Here is a 17,695-nt window from a genome sequence, read left to right on the forward strand (position 1 = left end):
GCGACTTCTCTGCAAATCAATTTTAGGAAAGAGAACAAGTTGAATTATGTAAAAACTTTGTATGTTCACGGCACCACGAAAATCTTCATGTGCTCTCCGGGAAGGGGCACTCCAGGTCGAAGACCAAGGCCTTAAGTTACCTCTCAGCAAGCTCCAGAGGTCTCTTGGCCATCCCACTCCCTGGCCAGCCCTCCCCGCTCCCTGTCCTAGGGCGACCGCGCCCCCGCCTCGCTGCGACCGCCCAGACGCCGCTGCGTCCCCGCCCCTTCCGGCGCGCGAGGTTTGATTTGCTTGGCGGGCGGAAACGGCCAGAGCGTGACCATCCAAAAAGTTCCTAGGATCTCTCTGCGCTCGCCGCTTCCCTTCGGACGGCAGGCCGGCGCGTCTGTCTTTCTGCCTGGCCCAGTCCCTCCCGGCCCTGCGCTCTCAGGTCAGTGTGTCCCGCGTGAGTGAAGGCCGGGGTCCCGGCCGTGCGAGGCGCGGGGGACGGCGGCTCGGGCCCAGAGTGCTTCTGGCTCACAGGAGACTGGGGAGCTTCACCGGAGTCCCACCTTATGAGCACGGTTCCTTGGATGAGACAGCCTTTCCGACCCCTGGTTCTCTCCTCTGTAAGTGGGATAGGGGTCGTATCCGCCTCCGGGTTATCGGTGAGGTAAAGCGCTTGCCACCTAGGAGGCTGTGATAGATGTGAATTCCCATTCCATGTTTCCATGACACTGACGGTCTCCGGGAAAGAAGTTCAAAGAAGGGTTTCGAGTTGTTTCTGTTCGTACAACTCAATTTACTAGGCAGTTCAGTAAAAAAGGAAATGTGTTATGTCTTATCACCCCCTTTTCAGAGTCCAAATCCTTCCTTTTCCTTCACCTTCCCAAAGTAGTGGCTTAAGAGGCTTAACACTAAAAGGGGAATATGCACCGAATGCTATAGCACTAAAAGGAGTGACCCACCGAGAGACCAGTGGGAAAAAGGGAGACTTCCAAAGGAGGGCGTCCCAGGAGAGTGATCAGGCCTCTAGCTCCTAGGATGAATAATTGTCCTTGAGCTTCACAATTGGTATTTCTCCTTGGTAGTGGAAAGGGGGAAGGTAGTGCCTGGAGTTTTGCTTAGAGCCCAGTGTTCCTAACTTTTTTGTTCATATTTTGGGTTCTATCTCTGTTGTGTGGGATAAATCAGAAACATCCTTACTGCACCTTTATGGGCGTGTCTCACCAGTGGATCTGTCCTTTCAGTATATCTACTATGGACCAACCAGATGGCCAGATCAGTCCCTTACTACCTTTGGGAGTGAATGCCTCTTTACTGGTGCTCCCAGAAGCCTCTGCAAGGGAGCAGGACAGTATGTTAATTAAATGTATTACAAGGCCACATTATATGCCATTCTGTATTTTACTTCTCATTTGAAATATCCTCAGCATCAGTGTCACACCAAGCTTACTAGATAATGTAAATGTATTACACAGCAGGTAATAGCATAGCCCAGATACGACTATGTTCGTAGGAAAATGCCCCCAGTTTGTTGCTATCTTATAAAATTTACTGATAAACTTTCTCCCACTATCTAGGCAATTCCTTCTTTCCTCAGAAAAGTTCAAGACCCCAATTGTATATAGCTCCAGTTCTTCTACTTAGTCACATTCAGAAGGACATTCAGGTGTCTGGGGTCTAGTTTCCTTCTTCATTATCCACAGCTGGGAGGCTGTCTTCCACATTGACTGATCATATACCTCCTTTAGCAGCAAGTGGGTTACTCCAGTCAAAAGTCTTTCATGTGTTTTGTATTTCCAAACTCTAGAGGATAAACAGGGAGAGCACTTCAGAATACTTAGAACCAGCTCCACTTCCACAAAATTTAAAAGCCAAGTAAAATCTGCTATCATTATAGCAGTTTTGCAATGTAAACACCAGTTTTCTCATACAGTAGCAAAAATGATGTTCCCTGGATTCAGTAGATACAATTTAGGGCCACATTGGTATTACTCACCTAAAGACATGGTGTGATTTGAGGGAAGGGGGTAGATAAGAAAATGGAAGGAAGAAAAAGAGGAGGTGTGTGATTTAGTCTTACGCTGGTGTGAGTTGATCTCTGCTAGTTGACTGGAGACCATAACCTGGAAGTTCAAAACTCATTTGGGAAAAATCTGTCAAGAAGTTGGTTATGACACTCTTATATCCCTATCTGGGAAAATGAATTCCAACATCATACCAGTTGCTTTCTCTTTCTGAGTGTGGCAATTTGAAATAGCCCAGTCCTTTGTATGGAATTTAGGCATGTGCAGTGGTGGCAATTAGGAGTCTTACTTATACTTCCTAAGGCCTACTTCTTTCCCTTTGTCCATTTCCAGCTCATGTTATTTTGTTTGTTTCTTTGTTTGTTTGTTTTTTGGCTGAGCTGCGCAGCTTGCAGGATCTCAGTTCCCTGACCAGAGATTCAACTCAGGCCACGGTAGTGAAAGCCGGGAATCCTAACCATTAGGCCACCAGTGAACTCCCTCCATCTCATGGTTTTTAAACTTTGAAATGTCTGCTTGTGTTTCCTCTTTAACCCCTGGGTTCTGAATACCCCAGTACTGCATTAGTTGGGGCTTTGCTCTCTAAGGAACCTGATAGCCTACTTTTATAGCAGAACACTTTCTAAACAGATTTATAGCCTAACATTCCCCCATTTCCAAAGTCCTGCTCATTCTCTTCTCCATCATCAGGATCCCAAAGATTTCTTAGCCTTGTGTTGACCTCTATACCTTTGCTGCTATTTTTGCCTGTTTTGAAAATTCTTAGTCCTGCGATTCCTGTCTTTTGGGGGTGTGGCTCCACTTCATTCCCAATTTGCTCCAATAACAAATGCCCTGTAAAAGGTTTCTGAATTAGTAAGCATATTTCTAATCCTGTGTCTCAGGTGCCCAGGGAGAATAAATATGTCCTCTGTGCTGTCTCCTTGCCTGGAACAACTTTTGCCACTCCAGTGGAAGCAGAAATATTTCATTTTATATCACCAGCTTTCTGCTAGTATCAGGACCTGTCTTTGCTTCCTTTGTTTGCCTACGCTGTTGATGCAGATTCAGCTAGATTAAAAGTTCCACCTGCTTATTAAGTTGGTCCAATGCCACCTCTTCCTAGGAAATGACTAATATTGTTTATTGGATCAGAATGTCTTTTGCCCATGATCTTTATCTTTCTTGCTATTTCAGCTTTGATATTGCTACTAAAACCTTTTTTTTTTTTTAAGCTGATTTTTTTCTTGGGTTTTGATACTTTTCCTTCCAGAACTTATGCTCTAGTGTTCATTTCACTGCCCAAATTTTTGAAGGCTTTTTACTTGCTAAATAACATACCTTTTATCTCCAAGTAAAATGATTCCTGGAATCAGAGTGCTTTAGGCATTTTGAAAGGAAATTTAAAGGGATCTTAAAAAAAAAAATCCTCTGTGTCTCTTGGGCTTTTGATAATTTCCTTCATTTTTTTCTCCACCTCAGTTTAAGAAGATTACCCATCTTCATTGTAGTAAGGACCTTCCCTATTGCTCTTTTCCTTTATAAACTCACCACAGTCCTGAGGTTGAACTCATACTCTAGGTCTTCCAAAGTCATACCGTTATTAAGGTTTAATAACATGCTGGCCACTCAGCTCTGGATGAGCCAGGATGAAGGACAGAGAACTTGAAAGTAGTAAACATGGTGTTGGCCACTTAACCAGTCCCAGAGCCTTCAGCAGACTTGCTAAAGCTCTGCCTGTTGGTGAAGGGAGACTGTCTGGCTCTAGAAATGAGCACTAGCACCAGGTTTCCACTACTGAGAGGCATTAATTAAGATGTATGAGTTTTGCCCTTTCCAGGTAGAACTTTGCCCAAGTCCCAGTTGGCTATGCATATACTTACCTAATCTTTCTAAGTGTTACAGAGAGTGGGGTCCTGGGATCTTGAACTCTGTGGTGCCATCCCTAGTCCAGTGCTAGGGCACAGAAGGAGATTTGTGCACAGGAGTCAGACCAGGCAAAGGAGTTTATCACTAGCTGGATCTTGGACTCAAAGCCCTTTGTGAACTCTAGAGCCCTTGGTGTGCTGTGCTGACTCAGTGACCTCCACTTCCCTGGACCCCCTCTGATTCCTGCGTGGCTTTCTAAAGGGTGTGGAAGCATCTTTTTCCAAGGTTGAAATCTCAAGTCCTGTCCTGTCACACTAGCCTCTAGGAAGAAGAGCTCCTTAGAGAAACTGTATCTATATAGGTTCAGAGAGCTTGCACCCCATGACTACCTATAAGAAAGCTCCACTTTGCAGTACCTAAACTCAGGTCCTAGGACTTAACCTATATAGGAGCACTTCCAAATTTATTTAGAAATCTACTTCCTAGAAACTTTCTTTTTAGTAGTGTTGCTTTTTTCCTTCCTTGTTGGCTTCCATAAAACTATTCGAATTCTTGCTTTTCTAATTGTTATCTCCATGCTCTTCCTCTTGCCACTCAGAGCTATAGGTCTGGTATGGGTAAGGCCTTATCTGTCTTAATTGTCTGCCTTTCACTTTACAGTCTTTACTGTAATTGATTTTGTGTGTGGTGTGAGGTAGAAATCCAATGTTCTTTTTTCCCATATGCCTAACCAATTGTCCCGCTCCAAATCTGCATTTCCTTTTCCTTTTCCTGGTACCTCTGAAAGCAGTTTCAATTCAGTACATGTCAGCCTTTTCTTCCTCTGGGATCTTTGCACCTAAATTCCCTCTTTCTGGAATGCTCTTCCTCTCATTCTTTTTGGGTTAACAATTCCTGTTAAGGCCTATCAACCACAGACCATTAGGGACACGTCTGTAATTAAAAAACAATTAGGTACACTTAGCTTGCTGCAGCAAGAGAAACCATACACCCTAGGATCTTGGGCATCTCAGTAAGAGTGAGTTGAAAGGGGCTTATAGGATTTGGGCTTGTGCTGGGGAAGCAAGGACCAGTTTTTTGTTTGTTTGTTTGTTTTTTTAGTTGCGGCATGTGGACTTCTTAGTTGTGGCATGCAGGCTCTTAGTTGCAGCATGCGAACTCTTAGTTGCAGCGTGCATGTGGGATCTAGTTCCCCAACCAGGGATCGAACCTGGGCCCCCTGCATTGGGAGCACGGAGTCTTACCCACTGGACCACCAGGGAAGTCCCAAGGACCAGTTTTGGAATGGATACTGTCAAAGAGCAGGAGCATTTCAGCATTTGGGTATCTGAGGAAGCAGGAAGTGGGAGGAATGAGGTAGTGCTGAGGATGTCGTTGGTGAGAAAGCAGCAGTCTGTCAAATAAAGGAACATTATCATTTTAACTGCTTCATATAGAAACATTGTTTACATGGTCCTGCACAGTTCCTATTGGAAACATTGTTGAAGTTTTGATGAGAAGGGCTGATTTTCTTTTTCTTGCTTCTCATTCTTTGAGTTAGATCTTGACTTAAACGTTACCTTCTCAGTGACCCATTCTAACCACTGTTGCTTATTTTCCCCAGTATTTATTACAAATTTTATTTATTTATTTATTTATTTATTTATTTATTTATTTATTTATTTATTTATTTATTTATTTATGGCTGTGTTGGGTTTTCATTGCTGCGTGCGGGCTTTCTGTAGTTGCGTCGAGCGGAGGCTACTCTTTGTTGTGGTGCACAGGCCTCTCATTGTGTTGGCTTCTCTTGTTGCGGAACACGGGCTCTAGGCGTGTGGGCTTCAGTAGTTGTGGCTCGCAGGCTTTAGAGTGCAGGCTCAGTAGTTGTGGCGCATGGGCTCAGTTGCTCCACAGCATGTGGGATCTCCCCGGACTAGGGATCGAACCCGTGTCCCCTGCATTGGCAGGTGGATTCTTAACCACTGAGCCACCGGGGAAGCCCTTTATTACAAATTATAATTATTTAATTCATTGTCTGTTAATTTGCTTTTTGTCTTCTCCACTGGAATGCAAGATCTATGAGGGCAAGAACCACATTTCTTCTCTGTTATATCCTTGGTGCCAAGTGCAGGTCTGGCACATCATTGGTGCTCAGTAAACACATCTGTATGGATAAATGAATGAATACAAGAAAGTTCAGAGTTAATAGTCTGATTGCATTAGCAGTTCTGCCAGATACACTGCTAATCTCTAGTTAAAGTCAACTAGGAGCTTATCCTCCCCAAATAAGACAAAGCTGGTATGAATATGACTTCGTGTGTACTCACCCCATGGTGTTTTGTAATTGTAGTTAATTTTAAAACTCAGGAAGGCAAAAATCAAATAAGACCTCCTAAGACTTTTACAACTAATTTTTTATTATTTATTTATTCATTTACTTATTTAATTTTTATTTTATATTGGAGTATAGTTGATTTACAATGTTGTGTTAGTTTCAGGTGCATAGCAAAGTGATTCAGTTATACATACACATATAATCATTCTTTTTCAGATTCTTTTTCCATACTGGTTATTACAGAATACTGAGTAGAGTTCCCTGTGCTATATAGTAGGTCCTTGTTGTTTATCTTTTTTATATATAGTAGTGTGTATGTGTTATTTTTATAAATTATTTGATATATACTTAAGAGTATAGGGACTTCCCTGGTGATGCAGTGGTTAAGAATCTGCCTAGCAATGCAGGGGACACAGGTTCGATCCCTGGTCCGGGAAGATCCCACATGCAGCTGAGCCGTGTGCCACAACTACTGAAGCCCACCCACGTGCCTAGAGCCCATGCTGCGCAACAAGAGAAGCCACTGCAATGAGAAGCCTGCGCACCGCAACAAAGAGTAGCCCCTGCTCGCCACAACTAGAGAAAGCCTGTGCACAGCAACAAAGACCCAACACGGCCATAAATAAATAAATAAATAAATAAATAAATAAATAAATAAATAAGAGTATATGTAACACACATAAGTTGTGAAGCATAATAATAAAATATGTATCTCATTACATATATCTTAAAATTGTATATCATTGGAGTCTTAATTTGCATATCCCTGATGACTAATGAAATTGAGCCTTTTTTCATGTTTTTATTGGTTATTTGTGTTTCTTTGTGAAATGCCTTTTTATTTCATTTGCTTATTCTGTGGGGTTGTCTTTTTCTATATTGTTGTGATGGAGTATATGCATTCTGGATAGAAGTCCACTGTTATAAGTGTTGCAAATATTTTCTCATATTTATGTTGTTTTTTTCTTAAATGATGTCATTGGATATGCAGAGGTTCTTAATTTCAATGTTATTTAATATTTATTTATTTATTTAAATAATGCTAGCTTTTTAAAGTTTATCTATCTATCTATCTATCTATATACATATATATTTTTTTTGGCCTTGCCACACGGCTTGTGGGAGTTTAGTTCCCCGACCAGGGATTGAACTCGGGCCCTCGGCAGTGAGGGCATGGAGTCCTAACCACTGAACTGCCAGAGAATTCTCTGTTATTATTTTTTATGATTAGCACTTTCTGTATCTATTTAAAAGATCCTCTTCTATCCTGAAATGATGACAATATTACATTAAAACTTTTAAAGGTTTACCTTTCATATTTAAGTCTTTATTTGATCTGGAATTGATTTTTATGTATGGCGTGAGATAGGAATCCATTTTCTTTTTATATGGCTAATCAGTTTTTCCAGTGTCATTTATATGCCTAAGACTTATTTCTATTTGTAGTTACAAGAATGAAGGAGATAGTCTCTCTCTTTTTTTTTTAATACGGTAGCTCTATTTTTATTTTTTAGGGATCTCAATAAGAATGAAGGAGATAGTCTCTTAATAGTTCCTTTTTTGATCATGTACTGTTTTTGTTTTTGTCTTATAGGTTCTTTTTATAATTTTGAGTAAACTTCCAGGAGGACTATGAAAGATTATGATGAACTTCTCAAATACTATGAATTATATGAAACTGTTGGGACAGGTAATTATTTTCTTCTTGGAGAGGATAGGTCATCTATTTGAGAGTATAGTGTATTTGGGCAGCCAAGAGCTTTTTAGCCTAACTTACGTAGTTTTAAAATTCAACCTATTTTAGTAAGAAGAAGTGGAGCAAGAGAGAGGAGAGTTGTAGGAGGGGCCTTGTGGTTCATTTTATTTAGAATAAAAGTCATTAGAGAGTTTTGAGCCAAGTAGTGGTCTGACCTTTTGTTTTTAAGGTTCACTCTGGCTGCTTGGTTGTGAAAAGACTGGCTGGGAGAGGGCAAGGACGGAAAAACATAGATGTTAGGAGGTTATTGCAATAATTTAGGTGAGTGATACTGGAGATGATGGTGACTTGGATGGTGATAGAATTGAAGGTAGTGAGATTCTGTGTATAGAAAGGGGTGGGATTCCGTATACAGACATACACATATGTACATATAAGTATAGTTTATTGAGGCATAACATAGTAAAATAAGCAAAGTGTACTAATTTTGGTGGCGTTTTTGTACACATACACCCATATGTTCCCTGCTCAGATCAGGACATAGAAATTTCCAGTCAGTGCCTGCCTCCTTTCCCCTAAGGTAAACATTAGTATATATTTGAAGACAGAGCCAGTGTGATTTGTTGGAGGGTTGGATATGTGGCGTGAGACAAAAGGGAAGGGCTAAAAATGGCTTCTGGATTTTTGGCCTGAGCACCTGGGACGATGGAGTTGCCATTTACTGAGATGAGGAAGACCATGGGAGGGACTACCAGGAGCTTCTTTTTAGAAGTACTAAATTGGCGGTTTCTTTTAGATACCTAAATGTAGACATTTATCCAGCTTTTGAGCCAGTTTTGAAACATAATTGCTTATTTTTACAGTTTTAACACTGAATGGAAATTTCATATTACTTGTCTTTTGTCTCTCCAACTTTATATTGTGTTCTGGCAATGTTAATTATAAAGCAGGTTTAATTGCAGTGTTAATTATAAAACACATTTCTAAAGAATGAATTCTTTTTTCCTACTTCTTCATTGCAAAATTAAAGATATCCTATCATGGCAAAGAAGAGTCTTTAGTTAGTCATTGAATGAGGAGAGGTTAGGATCATGGCCAACACTTTGGAAGCAACAAGAAGAAAGGGCCACAAACTTCAGGAAAATATAGATCAATAGAGCCTTATAAAAGTATGTGGAAAGGTATTTGTGCCTGAGTTCTCAGTTTGCTCTGATGATGATATTTAAGTTAGTTTGATTCTCTCTTCATAATACATTTTCCCATACTTAGGTGGCTTTGCAAAGGTCAAACTTGCCTTCCATATCCTCACTGGAGAAATGGTAGCTATAAAAATCATGGATAAAAATGCACTAGGGGTAAGTTTAACATTACTTAAAAAATATTTATAGATCAGTTTTGTGAATTAAAACTTGAATTTGCTCTAATGTTCTAGTTACTGCTCTTTTATTAGAATAACATTTCCATAGCCAGTTATGTATAAATCTATGGTTTTAAATAGTAATCTGGGGACTTCCCTGGTGGCACAGTGGTTAAGAATCTTCCTGCCAGTGCAGGGGACACGGGTTCAATCCCTGGTCTGGGAAGATCCCACATGCCGCCGGAGCAGCTAAGCCTGAGCGCCACAACTACTGAGTCTGCGCTCTAGAGCCCCCGAGCCACAACTACTGAAGCCCACGTGCCTAGAGCCCGTGCTCCTCAACTAGAGAAGCCACTGCAATGAGAAGCCTGCACACTCCAACAAAGAGTAGCCCCCGCTCGCTGCAGCTAGAGAAAGCCTGTGCGTAGCAATGAAGACCCAATGCAGCCAAAAAAAATAATAAATTAATTAATTAATTAAAAAAAAAGTAATCTGGGGAAGGGGTTACTTTGTTCTTAATTTTAATACAGGGCAATGGCACATATTTGAAGTCGACAGGGTCCATTTTCCTGTAGTTGTTTCATAGTCTTGTAGGTGTTTCTGGGTTTTGATATCTCCCTTCTTTATCTTCTCATGATACCCTTACTAAATGTTGATCTACTTTATAGTATAGATCGATCTTATGTCCCAGAATTTTATTCAAAGAATAAATTTTATTCAAAATTTATTCTAACTTTTATTAGAAATTATGAAATCCTTTTCTTTTTTTTTTTTTTTTTTTTACAACTTAACAGGGGGCCTCTCACCTTCTGAGATGGCCCACACTCTGTCTGTGGAGTGCGTTTCTCTGAATAAATCCACTTCTTTTTTTTTTAATTAATTTATTTATTTATTTTTGGCTGTGTTGGGTCTTCGTTTCTGTGCGAGGGCTTTCTCTAGTTGCGGCAAGCGGGGGCCACTCTTCATCGCGGTGCGCGGGCCTCTCACTATCGCGGCCTCTCTTGTTGAGGAGCACAGGCTCCAGACGCGCAGGCTCAGTAGTCGTGGCGCACGGGTCTAGTAGCTCTGCGGCATGTGGGATCTTCCCAGACCAGGGCTCAAACCCGTGTCCCCTGCATTGGCAGGCAGATTCTCAACCACTGCGCCACCAGGGAAGCCCTGAAATCCTTTTCTTAATCAGCCTTTTTTTCCTCTACATGAATGCTTCTAGGATTGAGTTGCTCATTACCTTATAAAGCAGCCCATTTAATTTGTGATCTTGGCTATAATGTGCATAAAGTTTTCTGTTTTTCTATTAAGGGAAGATCTGTCTCTTTTGATGGTCTTTTGGGCATTATATACCCTTCCCAGTGTTTAAAGTCATCCTGAGTGGTCTTTTTTTTTCTAATTCTTTCTACCATCCCTTGTATGGTTTGGTTTCTATGCTTTGTTCTGGTCTCTTTCTGCTGAGAATTCACTAGTCTCTTAGTATGCATCTGTGATTGTTTCTTTTTTTGGGAGATAAATTAAAAAAATTTTTTTTAAATCTTTTTTTTTGTCCTCTGACCAAAAATCTCTGAGTGTTAAAAAAAGTTTTTTATTCTTTGCGATTGAGTTAGCATTATAATTATTATTAGTATACAGCTGAGTAAAACAGCACAGACATTCTATGTGTTGATAATTATCAAACATAAAAATCAGTTTACTGAAACTGCATCTTTATATTAGACACGTTGGATTTTTTTGGGGTCTCTCTTGTTGTTAGGACAAGGCAGAGTTTAATATCAATTGTTACTTTATTTTTAAGGATGGAAATGCTGATTAACATACATAAATTAGTCAAAGAGAATATGTTTTGTTATAATAACGTCACTCAATTCTTTGAACTCCTTCTGAAATATATGCTAAAATCACACAGTGATCTATATCAGCAATTATTTTTAATAACCTATCAACTGACAATTCAGGCTTTCCTTCAATATTTTTGTTTTCAGTGCTCAATACTATATTTATTAAACTAATAAAAAGGTATTAAAAAACATTTTTCTTGAGCATTTAAACATTGGTTACAAAACTGATTAATTCCCTAAAGCAATTTCAACTTCAGTTATAACTTTAGTATGACTTATTTACTTGGACACAGCAAACACTTAAATAGCAGACAAAATGTGAACTGTTATTACAAAATGCATTACCACATCAGTACTCAAAACTTATTCTAAAGCATCAATATGATGATATTAATTCATTATTTCTAAACTTGTTTTTGTATTTTTTATTGTTACTATGCTTATTTTAGTTACTTCCTAGGACTTTAAAAATATTTTGATTACTTTCAGGGTTTTAGTCATCAGATTCCCACATTCCCCAAAAAAGAAGAAAAAAAGATTATCATATCAAAATAGTCAAAGTTACAATTGATTCTTGGTTAAGAACTAATATCTGGTTGCATGGCCCTAGATAATTGGATATTAAACCATAGATCATTAGATCAAGTCCCTTTTTATAATAAAATTTTACTTGTTTACTTCATGGATATCTGGATTTCTATCTTTAATATGGACTTTGAAAGTTTTTCAACTTGGTTTACCCTCCTCCCCAACCAACTTCTTATTTTGAAAAATTTCAAGCTCTTTGAAAAGTTGGAAGATTGAGACAGTGAATACCTTTTATCTACATTCACCAATTTTTAGCTCAGCATGCTTCTTAATGGACATTGCTCAGACCCAAGTGGTAGCCAAGGCATGTACACTGAGTAGTGTTTCTGTCATTTTCCTTGTTTGGAATGCTAACCTTCTAAAGGGAGTCAGAGATTATTTTAATTTTTCTTGATGTTGTACTATTGTCCCACATTGAACTTGTCTTTCATAAAACCCTCAAGGCCTTTTTAAAATGTACACACAAATAAGTTTTGTTTTATATTTCTATATTGTTGAACAAATTGTTTTGAGGCTGTTGATTGCTTTTGCTACTTAGTTTTAAAGTTGGTGATATTGATGCTTGGAACACTTCCCAAATAGGTTTATTGCTCATTTAATGAAATGTTTTGTCACAGAGTGATTTGCCCCGGGTCAAAACAGAAATTGATGCCTTGAAGAACCTGAGACATCAGCATATATGTCAACTCTACCATGTGATAGAGACAGCCAACAAAATATTCATGGTTCTCGAGGTCAGTAGTATGTTCCAGAGACCTAAAGTTATTTGGTCATTGTCTTAGTCTGTTTGGGCTGCTATAACAAGATATCACAGACTGGGAAGCTTCTGAACAACAGAAATTCATTTCTCACAATTCTGGAGGCTGGGAATTCCAAGATCAAGGCACCATCATGGTAGGGTGAGGGTCCTCCTCTTGGTTCATAACTGGTACCTTATTTCTGTGTCCTTATATGATAGAAAGGGCTTGGGATCTCTCGAGCCTCTTTTAGAAGAGCACTAATTTCATTCATGAGGGCTCTGCCCTCATGTCCTAATCACCTCCCGAAAGCCCCACTTTCTAATGCCACCATCTTTGGGGGTTAGGATTTCAACACATGAATTTTTGGAGGGACACAAACATTCAGACCATTCTCACTCATTTTATCAATAGTTATGGGAAAAGTACATTTCACCTGAAAGATTAAATGTTAAGTGGCTTACCTGTTTGAGTTCTGTAACAATTTAGATCAAGTAGGCATATATAATAAATTGGAGATACATTGTGAATGTATCCTTTCTGATACCCTCCTAATGGGATGGTGTACTTTAGTGGACAGAATATGTTAGAATTTGTTTCTAGAGGGAAGGATTCATTTCAGTTTTATATGATGTATTAGCCTAGGGCTGCCACAAATGTGGTTTAAAACAAGAACTTACTGTCTCATAGTTCTGGAGGTTAGAAGTCTGAAGTCAAGGTGTGTACATGGTTGCTTCCTTCTGAATCCTCTGTTCTATGCCTCTTTCCTAGTTTCAGATGGTTGCTGGCAATCCTTGGCATTCCTTGGCTTATAGATGCACCATCTCTGCCTCTGTCTTCAAATGGTGTTGTCTTACCTGTGTGTCTGTGTCTGTGTCCAAATTTATCTCTTCATACAAGGACACAAACAATTGGATTAGGTTCCACCCTAATCCAGTATGACCTCATTTTGACTTGATTACATCTATAAAGACCTTATTGACATATAAGGTCACATTCACTGGTACTGGGTGTTAGGGCTTGAACATATCTTTTTGGAGGGACACAGTTCAACCCACAGCCTATAGGTAGACTTTAATGTATGTGTTATTTGAACCAAACTCTTTTCAAGTTTTAACCTGCCCCTTTTGGCTTGAAATGTAAAGTCTTTAGAACATGTATCATTCATCTCATTTCATTTTCCTTAGTCTCAGCCAAATAATTTGTAACTGCACATCATTTTGATAGATTAGCTCTGTTTTAAAAGCACATTTTAAAATTCATAACGCTGAAAGTTTCGGACATAGGACCATTTTCTCTTTATTACACTGTAGATCCACCCACATGGTTTACAGTGGTGAATTTAAAGCCTTTTTAAAAGTTAATCCTTTTGTCCAAATTAAATACTTAAAAAAACCCAAAATCCATGAACCTGGGACAAAATTTAAAGGATACAAGAGAGGGGACTTCCCTGGTGGTCCAGTGGTGGAGAGTCCACCTTCCAATGCAGGGGATGTGGGTTCAATCCCTGGTCGGGGAACTAAGATCCCACATGCCGTAAGGCAACTAAGCCTGCATGCCACAACTACTTAGCCCACGTGCCTCAATTAGAGAGCCTGCGTGCCGCAAACTACAGAGCCCCTGTGCTCTGGAGCCTGTGCTCCACAACTAGAGAGAGAAAACCCGCACGCCACAACTAGAGAGAGGCCTGCGCTGCAATGAAAGATCCCACATGCCTCGAGAAAGATCCTGCGTGCCGCAACTAAGACACAGCCAAAAAAAAAAAAAAAAAAAGAAAGAAAATAAATTAAAAAAATTCATATTAAAAAAAAAAAAAGATACGAGAGAGTATATATTGAAAAGTAAAATTCTCTCTCCCCTCTATCCCAGTCATCCTGTTTCCTTTCCCTTATGTCAATCACTTACTTTTTTGGTTTCCTATGTATTTTCCATGTACTTAGAAATACCTATGTATATTTTTTATATATATATATATATGTGTGTGTGTGTTTTCACATATATTTACGTGTATGTGTAGCTTACTGGTTTCTGTCACACAAATGGTCACATACTATAATATTATTCTGTACCTTTTTTTCCCCCCTATTTAACATTTTAGCTTGGAGACCATACATAGAGATTTTCGGTGTTTTTGTTTTACTCTATTTTGTATTTCTTTATTTGAAAATACAAAGTAGGCTGTTTTCTTTATGTAAATCTTATTGGATAGCATTTAAAAAATTGACTATTTAGGTATAATTTATATACAAGAAAATGAACACATTAGGTACATAGTTTTTGAAAAAGGTACACACCCATGTATTTCCCACCCCACTCAGGGTATAAAACATTTCCACTACACTAGAAAGTTTTCTCCTGACCCTTGAAGTTAATCCCTGTTACCCCACCCTCCCAGTGCCCTTCTCAACAACCACTGACCTGATTTTTATCACCAGAGATTAGTTTTACCTATTCTAGAGCTTGATAAAAATAGAATCATACATTGTGTACTCATGTATTTGGCTTCTTTTATTCAGCATAATGCTTTTTGCAAGTCATTATATCAGTATATTCTCTTTTACACCTTGCTTTTTTCACTTAATATTGGAGATTGTTTCATATCAGCTTATAAAGAGTTTCTTTTTTTTTTTTTTTTTTCCTTCTTTTTATGGCTGCATGGAATGCCATTTTATGTAGTGTGAGTACCTTTGGGTTGTTTCCAGTCTTTTGCTGTTACAAGCAATGCTGCTGCAGTGAATGATCTTAAAAGTGCATTGTTTTTTGATGTGAGAGTGTATCTATAGGAACAGTTCCTAAATGTGAACCTATGAGGTCATAGGCTATCTCCATCCGTAATTTTAATTGATATTGCTAAAATGAAATGAAATCTTAAATGGAAACCCCCATTTACAGAATAGTGGAGCTGCTCTGGTGAAGAAGGGATGGAAAGCCTAGATAGAGCTTTGTGCTCTGGTACCCATTCTCTCGTAGCCTCTGAGGAACTTGTGTATAATTAGGTTCATTCTGATACAGACTGAAAATCACTGATCTTCAGGATGGAGAAGCAATAATTGCTGCTGGGTTTTTGTTTCAAGTAACTACACTAAATGTGAGTGCATTAAGATTAGAATGGGTTTTAATACTTTGCTATAAAAATATAAAAACCCTGAATGAACTTAAAATCACAGCGGTAGTTGGTTCTACTTCTACTTACTGGTAATAGAACTGCTCGAGACCAAGAGCTGTTGTTCTCTTTCTTGGAATACTGAGAGCCTATTTTTGAATGTGCCTTACTTAGTTTGTTCCCTTGCTTGTAAATTGAATTAATAATATCTCTGAGTTAGGTATAATTTTTTATTTTAAATTCCTCTGAAGCGATTTCTGTAAGTAGTAACAATATTTATGTGACTATTGCTCTTGAAGTATTGCCCTGGAGGAGAGCTGTTTGACTACATAATTTCCCAGGATCGCCTGTCGGAGGAGGAGACCCGAGTTGTCTTCCGTCAGATAGTGTCTGCAGTTGCTTACGTGCACAGCCAAGGCTTTGCTCACAGGGACCTCAAACCAGTAAGTGACTGCTTCACAGATGGTCACCTGAGAGTTCAACATCATTTACCTGTCATTACTAGGTTTCCAAATGTTCTTTCTGTTTAGAATTTGTCTGGGTTTTGCTTTTTGTTGTTGTTTTTGTTCTATTCCTAATGTATCACTTCTTTTTCCTCCTTGACTTTTGACTCCTGGTAGGCTCTTCAGGTTGGACTTATTATTGGCATTCTTTTTCTCTGTCAATTATGTGTGACATTATAAATATCTTTGTAGTCAGCTGCAGAATATGAACCTCAGGGTTTTATTTCTAGGAAAGAAGAGTTTTAGTATTTTCTTTGAGAATATTGTCATTGAGTAATTTCCTCTCAATACTCTCTTCCTGACACCATCTTCCTTTAATTTTAATTCCATTACGCTTCAGAAAGGAACAGTTCAGTGGAATGGACAGACTCAACTTTTCAAGGACAGAATAAAAAGTTGATACTCTTAAGTCTGTAGGCTCTGACTGATATGCATGATGGTGAACATGGATTTTAATGTTATTTGGTACTAGGGTTAGGGACCTAGAATTGGTCTAACAAGATATGGCAGTTTCTATCCTTTTCCCTCTGTTTATATCCAACCCTTTGATTTGAGTTCACTCTTTTTGTTCAAACTTGCTTTTGGCACACATTCTGTTTGCTTGTAGTTGAACCTCAGAGCACCACAGAGAAAATGGTTTATGCTAATGTGTCTTGAGGGGAAGCAGGATAGTTATCAACATTCATCTTCTCTTCCCTTATGTTCTTCTTGTCATTTCATTCTTTTTTAATGATTTTCATTCTTGTTCCCACACTCTTTAATATAAACAACCTTAAAGTGATTTTAGAAATAGCTAGAGGTGGGATGTGATATAAGGAAGACAGTATATAGTTATGAAAATATCTTTGTTTTTTCAGGAAAATTTGTTGTTTGATGAAGATCATAAATTAAAGCTGATCGACTTTGGTCTCTGTGCAAAACCCAAGGTAAGTGCAGAGATAAAAATGCATTTATTTCCTTTGTCAGTGTACCTCTTAGTATGTTATCTTACACTGACTTCCACTTAGTCTTTATTGAACCTGGTTGCATCCATTGAGAAGAATGTTAAACTTCATGGTTTTTATAAGTTCTCTAGATGATTTTAATATATAGCCAAGGTTGAAATCCACTGCTCTAGGTCTAGGGTTGGTCCTGCTGAAGACCCCATGGGTATGCTGTGAGAGAATTTACAGCACCTAGGTGACAGGAGGCCATCACAGTGTGAATGCAGAATTGACCATGTTCTTTCAGTTAGAGTGTGTTGCCACTAGATGATGCCTTTTTTCATTTAGATATGAATTTTGGGAATTTAGTGCAAATCTGTTCTTTATTGTCCAAATGGTTATATAACTAACAGTTAGTTACATTTTGAGAGACAATCCCCTTTCCTTCTAAAAGAAGAAGGAAAAAGTCCATATGCACTTTAAAATTTATACCGTGATATATTTCTTTAATTTGCACTCCATAGTTAGGTACTGGTGTTCTCCAGCATACCTTCTCTTTGAGGTGACTTTGAACTTCCTCCTGTGTGGCTGCTGTAGGAAGCTTCCTCCCGAGTTCTCTAATGATGGTACTCACAGTCCCTACAGTGAGCTGTCTACCCTCATTAAGGGTGTTGAAATTTCAGATCTGTCTCAGCCCTTTGGAGTCCCATGATTATTTCCTGCCCCAATCAGAATTAGCTGCGTGCAAAGGGAAGCAGATTTTGCCCCTTTGGCTGAATGTCTGATTC

At 38.9% G+C, this 17,695-nt stretch overlaps 1 protein-coding gene across 7 annotated transcripts in view; it reads left to right on the forward strand.

The window, feature by feature from the left end:
- Positions 1–284: 284 nt before the first annotated feature.
- Positions 285–17,695, forward strand: part of MELK (maternal embryonic leucine zipper kinase) — a 90,744-nt gene continuing 73,333 nt past the window's right edge. The window contains exons 1-6 of one of the 7 annotated variants that reach the window (XM_036855650.1): positions 285–430; positions 7,766–7,861; positions 9,137–9,222; positions 12,259–12,375; positions 15,781–15,924; positions 16,842–16,910. In XM_036855650.1, coding sequence (XP_036711545.1) covers positions 7,804–7,861; positions 9,137–9,222; positions 12,259–12,375; positions 15,781–15,924; positions 16,842–16,910 — 474 coding nt within the window. In that variant the 5' untranslated portion in view covers positions 285–430; positions 7,766–7,803. Of the gene's footprint in view, positions 609–7,765; positions 7,862–9,136; positions 9,223–12,258; positions 12,376–15,780; positions 15,925–16,841; positions 16,911–17,695 lie in introns of all 7 variants that reach the window. The other 6 variants (XM_036855652.1, XM_036855651.1, XM_036855656.1 and 3 more) reach the window with 6 other exon arrangements.

This window comes from Balaenoptera musculus, chromosome 6 (genome assembly GCF_009873245.2).
Source record: "Balaenoptera musculus isolate JJ_BM4_2016_0621 chromosome 6, mBalMus1.pri.v3, whole genome shotgun sequence".
Classification (NCBI taxonomy): Eukaryota; Metazoa; Chordata; class Mammalia; order Artiodactyla; family Balaenopteridae; genus Balaenoptera; species Balaenoptera musculus.